Here is a 17753-nt window from a genome sequence, read left to right as displayed (position 1 = left end):
TTATCTTTCAACCCGAATATTCAATACGTGTTTTATCTTTCCAAACACCTGATATAACGCTTTGTATACCATGTAGCCTGTACAGCTTTCTTGTATTGATGTGGTGTAATGCAACAATCTATGGTTGTGTATGTTACCACTCCTGGAAACATCAATATTTGTTTTTTACTCGGACGCAATAGTTTGCTATTAATTATTCATGAGTAGGGGTGTGAAAGTAAACGCGACATTTTAAAGATTCATTCGATTCGATCGCACAAATGGATACTCTAACTTTTTTTTGTTCAACTGCGATACTTTCATCCGTGTTTAGTGAAAACAAGTCGATTTAAATATCCAATGTATAATTTATTAAGTAGTCTTTCAAAATTGCCAGGACCACAGAAGTGACGGTCACGAAGATAAGAGATGATGTATACAGCTGCACTCTGATTCGTTGTGAACACTGGTCTGTCACAGTGCAAGGCCTGTTTATCACAATTGAGAAGGCCACCCACAGAACTCACACTGGACAGGGGGTTCTTTCACCGCTAGTACGAGGTAGACAAGACGAGAGTACTGGAAATGAAACACAAATACACCAAAATATCGAGTTAAAGCTCCTGGCTTTAATACCTCTCAAAATAATTACAAGAAATAAAGCACAGAAAATACAATTAATAAAATCACTAAAATAAGGGATTGCTTAGGGAAGTGTGCATTGGTGATAACTCGCAGTTCCAGGATGTATTATTGGACGACAGTCAATGGCTTCTGCAACACAACAATGGAGAAATACAGGAGTCTTGCTTGCAGAGGAACGCTGGTATTCTGGAGGGCACCGCTGGAAGCAGGAGATCGCAGAGCAGTTCAAACAAGTCTCACAGAATGATGGTTGTAGCCTGTAATATCGTATCGTAGCAGAACACACAGGTAAGCAAGTTGAAGTGACGGACACCAAGTTGAAATGATTCACCCAAACTGTCTTTAGTCTGTCCAATTTATAGGCAGTGACACCATCTGGGTTTCCACATGAGCCAATCAGAATGTAATCTTGCTAGCAGCTGTGTCACGTAGGCAACTCAGTAGATCATAAACATCCTTTGTTATTCGAATAACAGCACACCTGGTGTATTCCAATTCTCCTTCCAAAGTTGTAAACACCCTTTGTTATGTAAATTACAAGCACACCTGGTAGAACCCACTGTCCTTCCAGAGTTGAAAATAAGTATGACCTGTCAATCACATTTATGACAGTTATCACAATACACACCGTTTCTTCCCGTGATTCCATGCACACTTCCATTTGCAGGGTTTGAGGTAATATGACAAAACATGAAGTAAAGGATGCTGACATAGTCAACATCTTTTAATTAGCATAATCACCGGAGTGATTCCGCTCCGGTTTTCACTCCAACGCAGATGCGTCCAGTCGGGATTTCTTTAGCAGTCACGCTAGTTTTTGCGATAACGTTAAAAAGGCTAAATTGACAATTGACTATATTTATAACTATATAAAAAAAAAAAGAAGTCCCGACTTTGCCAGTCTACTCCGATATTTTCGGTAACTTGATGCGGGGAAAATTAAAAAGATAAATACCAAAACGCGCATATGGACAATAGAAGTCAAATCGTTTCTCAACCCTGTGTTGAAAGACGGTGGTTTGGCGAAGCATTTTAATATATATTTTAAATCTATTTTATCCCATGTCATATTTATATAAGAGAAATAATGTGAGGTTATTATGAATGCCGAAATCCAAAAAGTTTAGAACAGATTAAGCAAAGTACCATAGGAGCTGCCATTTTTGTTTTCATTATTAGAGAACGCTTACGCATGAAAGTGTTCTATATTTGGAATTCGCATTTCCTAATATGGTAGGATGCAAATACCCAGCGCAATACCGCAAAATTACAATACGCTATAAGTTAAGGCGTTTAGGTGACTGATTTATTATGTATAATTCATGTAGGCTATTATCACATCATGTTAGTGAACTTGTTGATGACGCGCATGTGTAAACTTTAAAATGACGTCATTCGTTTCACGTTGCACTGTCGGTTTCACAATAGGAAAGTGTGTGTGAGGGCGGGGGATTCTGAGCTGAATATGATATGAAAATAAAACACAGCTGGCTCCCTTTGTGTAAAATGCTAGTTCTGGAAGATCATTCTACAAACGTCTGTCTTTCAAGATTAGTAGTTCACGCAAAATCTTAATCGGTTTCCTTCCTTGGATGAGCAATTACATTATAGGGGCGACAACGCACAATTAGATTCTCAAGACTTGGGCTTAAATTAGGCTTCTCTTTGCCAGGGGCCACTTTGAATGTGTAATTTTGGAATAAACAGATGAAGACAAGGAACATCTCCGATTTAGCCAATACTTCTCCCATACACACTCTACGTCCAGCGGAGAAAGGAAGAAAACTCTCTGGTTTGGGTAATGCTTTGCCATCTGCATCCAAGAAACGTTCTAAAAATAAAACAAAAAGCTGCTAGATTAAAAAATATTGTTACAAGTCACATAAAACAATATTCAGCTTACAATTATTTACTAAATTGGTACATTTTATTTGCATTAAACATATGACGTCACACTCTTACCTGGACGAAACTCGTCAGGATTTTCCCAATGTTTGTCATTCATATGTACATTCCACAAATTCAAGAAGACCATTGTGTCTTTAGGAAGGTTATATCCACCTGTCATTGGAAAACGATGTGGACCATTAACATGTATTTTAGTATCTAGTATTGGATGTATATTGTATGTTGGGGCAAACAACTACTACTGAAGGCGGGTATACCACGATACGTTGCACACCACGAGCGTTCGCGAGTAATAATATAGACTAAATACGTGCTGTACGCCCCATTGCGTTTTTAGGGTTGTCAAATCTAACGGGTTCACGAGCGAGCAACAGTTATTTGACGTCGTAATTCGGAAAGAACAATAATCTCATGTTTATCTTTTCTAATTCTAAATACCCTAGGAATGCAATGTTCTTCATTACGCTCTTTGTCCGTAACGCAAAAACTAGTTTTGCTGATTTCAGTTGACAGCATGGTGTTTCTTCTACTGTGTGTTAATCGCGTTTGAGGCCAATCTCTGAATATAAAAACCGTAGTATACAGTGTCTTTTGCCAAGACTTGCATAATTGTTTAAAAAACACGATCAGAACGACGTATTAGGAAAATTCTTTTCTAACTGTGCACTATTTGTGGTTTTTTAATATATTGTATGTAACTTTCGTCTGGATTTTGAAGCAAGATGTACACTCCACTGAGTAGATTGGTAGTCATAAATGATGTTGAAATCTATATCACTGTACTTTACGCAGGGTCTACTATAACTCTGATCGTAATGTCAGACTAAACTGGGCAGAGCTCCAGAAGGAGTACCTACACTTTATGCAATTTAAGTCCTATTCATAGGAGCACTGTCTTCACTAGCATTCAAAAATCTAACTAAACATACTGGATTCGAACCAGCGATCGCTCACATTGCTCACATAGTACAAATCAACTGAGCTATGTGGGTAGTCATGCAAATTAAATAATTTGTTGTCATATTTAGCTTTATTGCCAAATGGTGTTTGCGAGAAAAAGATGGGCAGGCAAGGGAATTGAACCCAGGTCCTCCTGATCACTATGTAGAGAACTGACCCACAAGACCACAATGGGTTGACTGGATGTGTTTGCATTTGATAAGACTATATAGTGTGTATATATATAGAAATACAACATATTTCTATTATTGAGTTACAATTGTCCAAAAAATTGCCAATTTTGTGTTTTTACTTGTGTAAACTATAGGCATGCCATAACCCGTTAGTGTACATCTTGCCAATTGGATGTTTGCCATTTGCGTTGCCCATACCTGACCCGACCCTAACCCTAATGTTAAGACACATTCCTGTTAATAATTCCGTTGCCCATACCTGACCCGACCCTAACCCTAATGCCAAGACACATTCCTGTTTATAATTGCTCAATAATGATACTCTGTTGTGCACTGTCTGCGGGTAAGTTGCATTGATGTCAACTGATTAAACAAGTCGCATTTAAGTAATTTCCACTATTAACAAGTGGTTAAATTGTGACAATAAATGTGTGGACAAATATTTGAGATTAATTTTGGTGTAGACAACTCTCGTTTAATTATTTTACACCATTACAAGTTGTTAAATTGAGAGAATAAATGTCTCAACAAATATTAAATACTTAGTTTGATGTAAACAACTCACGTTTGATTAATTCCCACAATTACAGGTTGTTAAATTGAAAGAATAAATGTGCGGACAAATATTTTAGACTTATTTTTGTGTAGACATCTCTCGTTTGATTAATTCCCACAATTACATGTTGTTAAATTGAGAGAATAAATGTATGGACAAATATTTTAGACTTATTTCGGTGTAGACAGCTCTCGTTTAATTATTTTACACCATTCCAAGTTGTTAAATTGAGAGAATAAATGTATGGACAAATATTTTAGACTTATTTTGGTGTAGACAGCTCTCGTTTAATTATTTTACACCATTACAAGTTGTTAAATTGAGAGAATAAATGTGCGGACAAATATTTTAGACTTATTTTGGTGTAGACAACTCTCGTTTAATTATTTTACACCATTACAAGTTGTTAAATTGAGAGAATAAATGTCTCAACAAATATTAAATACTTAGTTTGATGTAAACAACTCACGTTTGATTAATTCCCACAATTACAGGTTGTTAAATTGAAAGAATAAATGTGCGGACAAATATTTTAGACTTATTTTTGTGTAGACATCTCTCGTTTGATTAATTCCCACAATTACATGTTGTTAAATTGAGAGAATAAATGTATGGACAAATATTTTAGACTTATTTCGGTGTAGACAGCTCTCGTTTAATTATTTTACACCATTCCAAGTTGTTAAATTGAGAGAATAAATGTATGGACAAATGTTTTAGACTTATTTTGGTGTAGACAGCTCTCGTTTAATTATTTTACACCATTACAAGTTGTTAAATTGAGAGAATAAATGTGCGGACAAATATTTTAGACTTATTTTGGTGTAGACAGCTCTCGTTTAATTATTTTACACCATTACAAGTTGTTAAATTGAGAGAATAAATGTGCGGACAAATATTTTAGACTTATTTTGGTGTAGACAACTCTCGTTTAATTATTTTACACCATTACAAGTTGTTAAATTGAGAGAATAAATGTATGGACAAGTATTTGAAACTTATTTTGGTGTAGACAACTCTCATTTGATTAATTCCAACAATTACAAGTTCTTAAATTGACAGAATGAATGTATGGACAAATATTGACCATTATATTTGTGAGTAAATACCTGTTGTTTAATTAATTTCCACCTCTACAAGGTTGAGAGAATAAATGTGTCGACAAATATTTGATACTTATTTAGGTGTAAGAACTCGTGTTTGACCAACTTCCACCATTGCAAGTTGTTAAAATAATGAAATAAATATACTGGTATCATTGGATATTTGATTTAATTGTGAAACTTTCTAACAAAATGTTAACTGCTGGCTTCGAACCCTCAATCAACAATTCCGCAGACACGGTATAAATTCAACAACACCACAGAAGATATTCGTCTGTTGCCTGAATTGTTTTCGTAATATAGGGAACGCCATCGACACTTTAACAAAACTTACCTTGACTTGGGTCTTGGTTATCTCTTGTCACAATCTGGAAACTGTTGAACAAATTGCGCGTCGTCCAGTTTAAGACGTTAGTTATTTTATTATTTATTCATTCAGTTTTGTATGGTGCAGTTTTGTGAGGTTTATTATTTTGTTGCGACGTTCTTTGTTCACTTGTTTACGGTTTGAGAGATTTCAGTTTATTTGATTTACGTTTTTACGGTAGCTCTGAGCGGGACTCGAATCCACTGTCTTTTCAAGCTAATTTTGTTTTATTTTGATGGCACGCTTGTGTACCACGCCACGACGTTGGTCGTTAAGTGGTGTTCATTTTTCTAACTACTCCAGTGTTCCGATGAGTTGAACGGAAAAGCCAAAACGATTGCTGGTTTCTGATTGCTTCGGTTCTGGTGAGTGTGTATCTAGTGTGATTCGAACCCATGTCGTTTGTATTGGGCGTTTTTTTATTTCCCATGTTAGCTACGCCGTAATATGCAACCACTTCCCCGTTTTATTGTGATTTTGAGTGTTTAATGATGTCTTCCTCACCCGTCACGCCATGACCCAGTTTCAACCACACGGCCATTTTGCAACACAGTTCGTGACCCTCGGCGTCACCCGACTGACTATATGAGCGTTCTCTTCAACTGTTAAGCTAGGATTTATTACCGTTATTATCATTATATTGTCACGTGATTTGTTTTACCTTATGTGTAATGTCTTAAGTATCTTTATTGTAATTTGTATATACCAATTCGTATATACCGAGGAAACGACCCCGATTGAAGGTCATGTATTTTATGACGTCACCAATTCGTGTGTAGGTACTGCTTCTAGATCTGTGCCCTAAACTGTAGCATTGTGACTTGACATAAAAATCACATGAAATGATAAACACGAATGGGTTACCAATAAAACTTCAAATATTCCAACAGAGCTAGAAAACAACACATTTAACATTCAAACATGTTTCAACAATTCCTTTTATGCTGACTCGTCTACAAACTTATTGATTGGACGGAAAACCATGTTCCTAATATGAAAAGATTGATAGTTTGTTGGTATACCTACCCACAGACGTATCACAACATGTTTTATGAGGTGCAGCAAATGGCACAACTGTGCGAATTCTCATGACCTCATGGATTACAGCATCACAGTATGGTAATTTGCCCTTGTCAGATAACAATGGCAGACGATCTAGTCCGATGACGTCATCAATCTCATTCTGCACTTTAGTTTGCACATCCGGGTAGCATGCAAGAAACGCAATGCACCAATCAAAGGTGTTTGTGGTTGTGTCTAATCCAGCTACAGATGAATATAGATTTTACATGTTTATATCGAGTATGCCACTTTTTAAGGAAATGTATATTGTTCGCAATATTTAAAAACAATATTAATTATTATTTCAAAGTAGATAAACTGACTAACCTCCAAAAATATCACTGACTGTTTGACGAAGATTGATGTCAGTTAATTTATCTGCCTGATCTTCACCTGCTATCTTGGCATCGTTTTGGATTTTTAGTAGGTTATCAATAAGATCATGAACTTCTGGATTATCTGCAATAAAAAGCGATATATTTAGAAGACTAACAAATACATTACATTATATGGTCAAACAAGCGAGTGAGACACATATATTAAACATCCAAGATTGGAAGTCAAATGTTTCCAAGTATAGAGTGGGTGCAGTCACCTTGCTCCGCATATATTGTGTTCGTCATATAGCAATGAGTCAAGGAGAAACAGTCCCTGTTGCTGTAAAGTGAGGTCGATATTGACAATGTAATAAACATCCCAAATATATTATGATATGTCTAGGCATAGAGAATGAGTTAGGCAATTCATATGCAAAAGAAAAAGCATTTTCAATGTTTGAGAAGCTTAAAATTATATATAGTGTAGGTTTTATACCTTTGTTAAATTTGTTTTTGTGGGCAGTAACCTTTCCCTGAATTAAACCAAGCCAATTTGTCATAAAACGCTTGGCTTCACGAATACCCTTAGTTGGTATGTATTGGAATATCGAGATATAATCAGCAAGCAGTCCATTGCCAAATGATTCGTTTGTATCGTCAATCATCTTCAGAATTTCTTTCAATTCGGGGTCATTCACTTCATATCTGTGAAAAAGTGATATTCAGTAAGTTCAAGTGTGTATATTTTGTGAAAATACACGATTTACATAGTTAAACTCATCATATATTTATATTTGATTACTCAACCTGTACAATTTATCATGTCAGAATTACTTTTGCTTACTTTTGACCAAAACACATTGTAGCAATAATATTCGCTACCGTAAAATACAGTAATGGTTTTGGATAGAATGATTCCCCGTTCTTGTCGGCTACAGCTTTCTGCAATCTCGGAAAAGCTTCATGTCTCACGAGATCTTCTAGTTTTTCTCCACTTGCATAGTTTCTGTGAAATGTAAATTATTTAAGATGATAGTTAGATAATTAGATTATTTGAATGACAGCGTTGAGCACAAAACCTTGATTCATAGGATAAATAGCCTCAAACACAAGAATGAAATCATATAATAATTAATTTATTATTTGTATATTCCCATCTTCAGAACATGTATAGTTATCCGAAGAGGCGTGTATAATTGCATTAGGGCTTGAGTGTTAAGGTTTATGTTAGGGGTGAGTAGGAACTCTTTCCGGAAATTTCTCAAAATATATATCTAAAAATGCTTGTGGGTGTTTGTGGTAGACCGATTCTTCTGAATCTTTCCTTCAGCCTCAACATTTTGACTTTAGGAGAAATATATATCCAAGAAGAGCCCGGATACTAATACTTGAAATAACAGTTAGTCATCCATGGATTTCGTAACGCAAAGTGTTATTAATTTGTCAAATGAGAATATTTATGTAACAGTTTGTAAAATAGTTGTTTTAAAGTGAGCATCAAAAGAGCTCGAGCGTCCTGGATATTGAGACCTGCATGGAAAGTTGACAAGGATAAGGTGAAACTAAGGATATATATATAATTTGAAGAGCCTCTTGAATTATCGTTTGAATGAGAAGTTGAAAATAGTGAGTTGTATGAACTATTATTGCACAAGGACCAGACGAGGGATAATTATCGGACACGGGACGAAGTCCTACCTAATAGCCTGGTGTCCAACTTTGCGAAGGAATTTCCACTTGGGGGTGAAGTCACCAAAAACAATATCTTCTCCGTTTTCGCTAAGCAAGTCAGCTTTTGAAAAAAGGAAACATGAAGAGTCAAATCATGAATGACTAGTAGGCAAATATATTTCTGTTTGCTTACTATTTTTTTCCATTTCTCTCTATGTAAAAATGTTGTTATAAACATATTTGGTTTCAGTAGTTAGTTTAATTTGAAATGTTTAGATAAATAAATGAAGACTAGGGACATTTAGTCAGTACTTCACTTTACACACCTCCAGCAAACGTAAATTCTTGGGTTTGAGTAATACATTGCCATCTGCATACAAGAAATTATCTGCAGAGTTTCTAAACATTCATGAGCAAAGACAACCAAATTAGAAAGATATAGTCAATATCTAAATCTAAGGACGCAGGAAATAGGAAAAAACAGTCATTGAAATTTAACAAACAACATTTCCATATTCAATTGGCCATTCAACTGTTTTCTGTGCCGGGTATACAATATTAGCTTTCACTTACTTGAGTACTGACTAGTTCGTCCAGCAAAATCATTTTGCTTCTTAACAAGTGCTTCATTGATGACTTCAATACTATTTAGCACAACACAGTTTAATGTGCCAATCTTTATTGTGATGACATCTCCATATTTTTTAGCATATTGCGTCCACCTGATATGTGGCTCATTTGCTAAATCTAGGAATTTAAGAAAATCGTATAAAGCGATTGGTAAACACTGTGTAATGAGCCAATTATTCCATCCAAACTATGGGCACAACCTTTATTGAACACAATTACACTGCTTGAACAATGTGTACCACTTACCCAATACATGCCCAATATATGGATACCCCAGAGGACCAGGTGGGAAACCAGATGGTGGTCGAAGATTTAACAGTCCATTTGCCACAATGAACACCACCAGCAGAATCAATACATTTACTGGACTGGTGAAAATACCAAGAAACCATGACAATATTTCGAAAATCATACTCGGAATCACTTGATTCTGTAAAAGAAATAAACGTGTTTGTAAATCAAGAAGACAAAAAAATAAACCTGCTATGATGGGGGGACCACGTGACAATGTTCGGCTAGTAACATTGCGCCAGACCGGCTCCTGTTTCGCTAAAAAAATCTCACTAAAAAAGAAGACACCTCTATAAAGTATAGACGTATGGGCAACATAAATACAGTGTGACCAAATAGAGAAGAAAATGCCAGGACAAAGTTCAAAAGATAAGAAGAAAAAGCCAAAGACGAAAGAACATCAGCAGGAGAGAACCGCCATGAACGCGTTCGTTACCACCGCCATGTGTTCAGAGGCCCGACAGCGTGATTCGGAAAATGGCTCGGCGACAGAAGATGAACTTTCCGACAACTCCGTAAGAAATCTCACGAAATTGATAACTGATCTGAAAAAGAGTACTGAGGACGGCTTTAAAGAGATGGCTGTTTTAGTGTCCCGGTTAGGTGAGGTGGAAAAGAAATATCAAGATCTAGAAGATTCGGTACAATTTAACGGAAACACGGCGAAAGAAAACACAGAAGAAATAGAACGACTGAGGAAGAGAGTCAACGCATTAGAAACAGAAAATAAGTATGAAAGAGAAGAAAGATTGAAAGAACAGAGATACTCAAGAGGGTTTAATGTAAGAATTTATGGAATTGGGGAAAAAGACAACGAAAATACGATAGAGATGGTGAGAGAATTAGTAAAGGAGAAATTCGACCTAAACCCAATGACAATTGAAAACGCCCATAGAATACCAGGTGGCCCCTCTAGAGGTAACCGTACTCGTGCTATCGTCGCAAAGTTTATATATAGACCAGATAGAAGAATAGTTTTAACCAGGGCCAGGGATATACTAAAGGGAACTGACATCTTCGTGAAGGAAGATTTATGTAAGGAAGATTACCAAGCAAAGAGGAAAATTATGCCATTAATGGAAAAAGCGTGGAATGAAGGGAAGAGGCCCCGTTTTCAGAATGGAGTGTTGTACATTAATGGAAAACCACATAAACTTGACTCGGAAGATGTATTACCTTGAACATGACTAAAAAGACAGCGAGAATGATTAATTTAGACTTTATATCCTTTGAATATTTGGTTCACTGTGAGTTATGAAAAGAGGTAATTTTGAAAATTGGTTTGAGCGAAGGGCCGGTGTTGGGATGTGTGTTGTGATTATTGTTGGCTGGAGGTCTATTCCAGTAGTTTTGTACTTAAGACTGTCAAGTCGGTTAAGATGTTGTTTAGTTCTAAATTTTTACAGTTTTTTGCTATTTTCCAGGGTTTAATATTTGACCCTGTTTGTTTGTTATTGAAAAACGAGTCAAAAATCAAAAAGCACAAGGAAATGAAAATGGAAAGGTACAGGGTGATTAATATTTCAAACAGCTATGCAGATGTCGGACATTAGTGTTTTGACTTTAAATGTTAGGGGAGTGGGTCAGTATAGAAAACGTAAACAAATATTTAACTGGCTCTCTAAACAAGGAAGCAGTACAGCTACAGGAAACACACAGTACATTGAACTGTGAAAGATATTGGCGTAGCCAATTAAAAGGCCAAATGATTTTTAGTCATGGTTCACAAACTGCCAGAGGTGTATTAATAATTATGAGAAACTTAGATTATGATATTCACAAAATAGTGTCAGACCCAGAGGGCAGGTATATAATATTGGATGTTACAATTTTTGGCAAGCAATTTTTACTGATAAACTCATATGCTCCCACTTTTGAAAAACAACATGCCACTTTTCTAAAAGTATTATTGAAAGAAATCAAGGGAAATTTATTAAATCCGGATGTCAATATTCTGTGGGGTGGAGACCACAATATGGTGTTGGACATTCTGAAAGATCGCCAAGGGGGGAATCCCAAACCCTGGTATAAATCATCTGAGCTGCTTATTGAATTTATGGAAGCACTGGACCTAATCGATATATGGAGGGTTCTACACCCAAATAAGCTTAGGTTTACATGGAGGAGATTCCATCCTAATACTGTACAAAGCAGGTTGGATTACTTCATTATCAATGACACACTAATGAATTGTGTACAGTCATGTTCTATTACCCCATGTATTTTGTCAGACCACTCGGCTGTTGTTCTAAATTTACAATATGAAGAGACAATCAAAGGCCCTTCCTACTGGAAACTGAATACTAGCTTGTTGAGAGATAGTGTATATATTGAATTAATAGAAGATAAATTTCCAAACTGGTTGGAGGAAGGGGCTGTCTTACAAGATAAACGGTCCCTGTGGGACTGGATAAAATTTTGCATTAAGAAAACAACAATACAATATAGTAAACAAAAGAGTAGAGAAAGGGCCAAAAAAATCTCAAACTTAGAACATACTTTAGAAGAATTAGAATCTAAAATGGGGGAAGATCCAACAGTGGAAATTATAAATAAACATGAAAAAATTAAAAATGACCTACAACTTGAATACAATGTCATCACTGATGGCATGATCATTAGATCTAGGGCAAATTGGGTAGAAATGGGGGAAAAAAATAATAAATACTTTTTACAGTTAGAAAAGTTGAACAATAAGAAATCACATATTAATAAATTAATTAAAAGTGATGGTACATCCATTTCTACTACAAAAGAAATCAATATAGAAATAAAAGCATTCTACAAAAAGCTCTATTCCTCTGGTTTGGACATTTCCAATGAAAATTTCAACCCTCTACAAGAACCGTTTTTGGAAAATGTAGAAGTCCCACAACTAACAGAGGAACAAGCGATGACATGTGAAGGTAAAATTACATTAGATGAAGCCGTTGAAGTGATGAAAACATTTCCTCCCAATAAGGCCCCCGGAAATGATGGGTTACCCATAGATTTCTACAAATGTTTCTGGGCTCTTGTTGGTAAATTAGTAGTTGACTCTTTGAACGAGGCATACGAAAAAGGCCAATTATCTCACACTCAGCGTCAAGGGGTTATAACATTGCTAGAAAAAAAAGGAAGGGATAGGAGATTCATTAAAAATTGGCGCCCTATATCTTTATTAAATGCAGATTATAAACTGGGTACCAAATGCTTAGCCAAGAGGTTAGAAAAGGTTTTGCCCCACATTATTCATGTAACACAATCTGCATTTGTGAAGAATAGATTTATAGGAGATGTGGTGCGGTTAGTAAATGGTGTACTTGAATTTTCTAAAGAGCAAAACTTAGCAGGTATTTTGCTTACAATCGATATAGAAAAAGCATTTGATACAGTGGAATGGCACTTTGTTCATGAGACACTGAAAACATTTAAATTTGGTCCAAATTTTAGGGAATGGGTTAGAGTTCTGTACACAAACATTACTAGCTGTGTCATGAACAAGGGAACCAGCACCGGGTACTTCCCGTTGGGAAGGGGGGTCAGGCAGGGTGACCCTGTGTCACCAATGCTTTTTATTCTGGCTCTAGAGATATTTATGTGTTCACTACGAGCTGATCCAGACATCAAAGGATTTGAAGTGCCAAATCAAGGGGAGATTAAAGGAGTAGCATATGCAGACGATCTAACATGCTTTGTTAGGAACCTGCCATCTGCCCAAAGGTTATTTGAAAAATTAAAGCATTTTAAAATTATCTCAGGATTGGGGGTTAATAAAGAAAAAAGTGAGGCTTTGTGGTTGGGTAGATGGCGAAACAGAAAAGACAAACCACTTCAGGTAAAATGGCCAACTGTACCAATAAAAGTTGTTGGGATCTATATCGCTTATAACCAGAAGCTGGCAGACAAAATGAATATGGCAGCCCCCTTGGAGTCTCTTAATAGGTCTTTAAATTTCTGGAAAATGAGAAATTTGACCCTACTAGGTAAAGTTCAAATAATTAAAGCTTTGGGAATTTCTAGAGTTTTGTATGTGATGAACCTCTCTGAACCTCAGATGAATGTTTTGAAAAAGGTAAACAGTTTGATTTTTAAATTTATTTGGAACGGCCCTGACCGGATGCCTCGGAAAACAGCTGTTGGGGGTATTGACAAAGGTGGTTTAAATATACCTGATATTTTTGCCATATATAAATCCCAGAGAATAAATTGGATGCGCCGTTATTGTGACAAGAATCTGCAACATCCTTGGAAATGGTTTTTGCAAAACAAGATAGACAAATTTGGCAAGATTGAGGATTTACTGGATAGCAATTTCGATACAATGAATATGGCAATAAAACTTAATAATTTCCATGCTAGTCTATTAAAGTCCTGGCAATCAGTAAAAGATCACGTCCCTGAAAATTATATTCTTAATCAGATAGTATGGAATAACAAGCACATATTAATTGCTGGGAATAGTTTTTATTTTCAGGAGTTCTCTGAAATTGGCATTAAATATGTTGGTCATCTCTTTAAAAACAATGGTAGACTTTTAGAGTGGAGAGAGGGAGTCTTGAGCAAATTGCCTGAACACTTGTTTTTGAAATGGTATGGGATAATCTCAGCTCTTCCAAATGAGCTGAGAAAAGGTGTGGATTTGTCAAAATTTGATATAACAAACCAAGGAAAACAGATGATAGGGGTGAAATTCACAGACTGTCATATCCATATAAAACAATATACTGCAAAGCAGGTCACTCCAGGTATTATTGCTCAGGGCTTCATCCCTCCTAAATCAGAAAGTATTTTGGCTGATTTTTTAAAAGAGACAATACATGAATGGGAATATATATATTGTTTGCCATTTAAATTAACAATAGATACAAAATTAAGAGAGTTCCAGTGGAAGGTTAATCATAACCTTCTCACTACAAACATAAGATTACACAAAATTAGACCTGAAATTTGTGAAACCAAGCTATGTACATTTTGCAAGGGGGAGGATGAAACATTAATACATCTCATGGTTGATTGTCCATTGGTGAATATTTTTTGGACAAAATTCTCAGAAAATTGGGGCAGGAAGGTTGGGCTAAGAAGCTCCCTTAACGCAATGTCAATACTGTTGGGAAACCCGCTGTTCCCAATATTGCTAAATTTTTTAATATTAATAGCAAAGAGGTATATTTACATATAACAGCGTCCGGATTACTTTCGGAAATTCCGTCGCGTTTCGGAAAGTTTTAATTTTCAAAACTTTTGAATATTTATTTGTGCTTTTAGGTTAGTGAGGAGGTTATAATAATATTTCATTTCACTTTAACTCTGTTTTTTACACCCCTCAGACCCCTTTAAAAAGTCACTTCTGGCCATTATAATGGCCACTATTATCTTAATGGCCAGAATATTAACCAGAATTTTTTAAGTGGCCAAAATATTTACCAGTTTTTTTAAAATGGTGGTTTTAATGACCCATGTTTTTTATACTGGTCAGAATAATTACAATTGCTTTTTAAATGATGGAGTCGATGACATTTTCTTTTTGATGGGCAGTATAATGATCATTTTATTTTTCATTACATACATAACATGACCAGTATTTTTGTTCATGTCACTAATATAATGGCCCAGAAAAAAACCTCTACCTCGTGTGAGTCAATATACGTGCGGGAATTTATTTTTTCAAGTTTTACTGGCGCTTGCAAGTACACTTAAATGAAATTTCGCGAATAATGCCTCGATCCCCAGTGAAATTTTATAGTAACGCTGATGCCAGTGACTGCTGGTGGACTACATAACCTGCGGAGTATTTAGATGGTGTTGAATCATAGGACGATTGCTGTACTGCAACTGGCACATCAAGGTATGAATTTGTAATTATTTTACAATGACTTCAATACAATATTAGATACTTTTGTTGCTGTTTATGTAGCAGGATAGTCTTTTGGGGCTTTAGTTTTTGTTTTTCAAAAATTATATAAATTAAAAAACACTGTGGCATTTGCTTTATGTACTATCATACCTATTTTTTGGAAAAAAATAAATGTGCAATTTTTTGTTCAGTCATGGCTCACTGTGTAAGTACTGTTTCATTATCATTCATAATTGTCAAACAACAAGCTCAAGTACCTAGGTGTTAATGAGGATTAACTCCTATGTTTGTTAATACAAGACAAGTATAAACAAAGGTTATTTCCAACTCCTGAAATCTGCAAAAAACATCAACGTAAATTTGTTTCCATTCATGGCAATGTTTTCAAATTATTTAATATTATTTAACTGACTGCAAAATGTTTTTTTTTTTTTAATTTTCAAAGATTATGTATATTGTTTTTTTTCTCTTCAGACAATACCAACAATAGTGTACTGTACATTGAGAAATCTAATTTAGTAACCATGTATGAACTATATATATTATGCCCATAACGTCAAATACCATACAGAATCCCTTTTTCCTGTAAACTAGTATAAGATGATATATGCCCACAGTGTGCAACAGTTCATTTTCTTTGCGCACAAAAAAAACTCCCATACTCAAAATAACTTTTAATTTAGCGTGGATTTAAACTAAATCTAATATTTTTTGCCCATCTTTGAGCCTAATTTGATTTGAATGAGTTGTAGAGATCAATATAAAAGGGAAGTGAACCTAAATGTATGCACCTAAGGAAGGAATAAACAGAAGACACTTATTAGTAGTATTCACGCAGAGCTCTTCAGCAAAGGCTAAGAGGTCCAATACCTTAGCCTGTACTAGAAAAAAATTGCATGAACACAGGCTAAGAAATACTAAGTACAGAGTAAATCTGGTCAGTCCAGAGCCTTAGCACAGGCAAAACAAAACATGCATGAGCGCTTAGCTCGGCTAAAAAAACCATTGTATTCAATGTTCATTTAGGAGATTTATACTATATTCATAACTTTTTATTTCGGTGTGCCATTTCCTGCATGACAATCAACGTTAACACTTATAGAGAAATTTACTCAAGAAAAAAATGAACTGATGATGAGACTCTGTGCTACTTCCTGTTATTCTGCAATTTGCACTTTCTGAATTTGCTTTGGTATTGTTTTATAGCTGTAGAACTAACCTTCCTAGTTACTCTAACTGAGCAATCATAATTAAAATTCCTGCAGATTTTGCCTATTCTTAAAGGGGCACCTTCCAGTTAAGATTAATTTTACAACAAATTTACTTTCTGGATTAAAATAACAATGGATAACAAAAGATAGATTAACATTGTAAACAACATAAACAATAGTGTCCCATGATTCTTTGGTGCAATCCATGGGATTGAGCGGTTCCCCTTTAATAAGTTTGGGCGTTCCTTACCCCATGCTAACCATCGTTTCCTTCTGTGCATGAACTCAAACATACGAGATTAGCTTAAATCTTAGCCCATACATTGTGTAGCATGAACACTACTATTGAAGATCCAGAGGGCAAATGGGTGAAAATTAAACAAATTATAATGAAGGTGTAATATGCAGTCAGTAAAAGTCCTGGGCGTTTCTGGGTCCATCAAATTGATCATGGGTACTCTGGCTCAACTTGGACAAAAAAATATTTAGTCTATATAACGGGAACAGGAGCATGCTACCATGGGTATCCCTTTCAAGTAAGCTTAGTTATAATCCTCTACCAAATTAACACCTTAAAGAAACTGATAATAAATCTATGTCAACACCACTGTTACATCCTCTCCTGTTTCATAAGCCAAACATGGCTGCCAGGGTGTAGCTACACAAAATGATACAATTTTGTGGTTGGAATATAATCAGAAAAATTAAATTTGATCAAAATAGCCAAGTCTATTCTATTGATGCGAGTGAAATTAAAAATTAAGTTTTTATTCCACTATGAAATCAGGAAAGGGAAACAAAAATGGTAAGTTTCTCTGCAAGGAAACAAAACTGCCTAAAAGTAAACAATGACCTGTGAAAATTTGTGTCATTATAACAAGTGGATTTTTCATCATATTTAGAACAGATATATAGCATAGTGCACTCATTATACACTGACCAATGGGAATACTAGTAAAAACTGTTTTAGATGTATAAATCTTCTAGGGAGGTTATAGCCCACATTGCACATAGGATACTGGATTTTCTTTTGTCTCAGACAGA

The 17753-nt window shown here is 35.5% G+C and overlaps 1 protein-coding gene across 1 annotated transcript in view; it reads right to left on the bottom strand.

Annotated features, from left to right (window-relative positions):
* LOC100368684 (steroid 17-alpha-hydroxylase/17,20 lyase-like) overlaps window positions 1–17753 on the bottom strand; it is a 40116-nt gene that overhangs the window by 13710 nt on the left and 8653 nt on the right. The window contains exons 2-8 of the mRNA XM_085500387.1: window positions 9618–9801; window positions 9315–9488; window positions 8769–8862; window positions 7915–8076; window positions 7567–7775; window positions 7081–7212; window positions 6718–6957 (exon numbers count right to left, since the gene is read on the bottom strand). Coding sequence (XP_085356513.1) covers window positions 6718–6957; window positions 7081–7212; window positions 7567–7775; window positions 7915–8076; window positions 8769–8862; window positions 9315–9488; window positions 9618–9783 — 1177 coding nt within the window. The 5' untranslated portion in view covers window positions 9784–9801. The remainder of the gene's footprint in view (window positions 1–6717; window positions 6958–7080; window positions 7213–7566; window positions 7776–7914; window positions 8077–8768; window positions 8863–9314; window positions 9489–9617; window positions 9802–17753) is intronic.

The sequence above is a fragment of the Saccoglossus kowalevskii genome, chromosome 6, assembly GCF_978046115.1.
Source record: "Saccoglossus kowalevskii chromosome 6, keSacKowa6.1, whole genome shotgun sequence".
NCBI lineage: Eukaryota > Metazoa > Hemichordata > Enteropneusta > Harrimaniidae > Saccoglossus > Saccoglossus kowalevskii.
The sequence above is the reverse complement of the archived record's forward strand: the minus strand, read 5'-3'. Positions and strand labels throughout refer to the sequence as shown.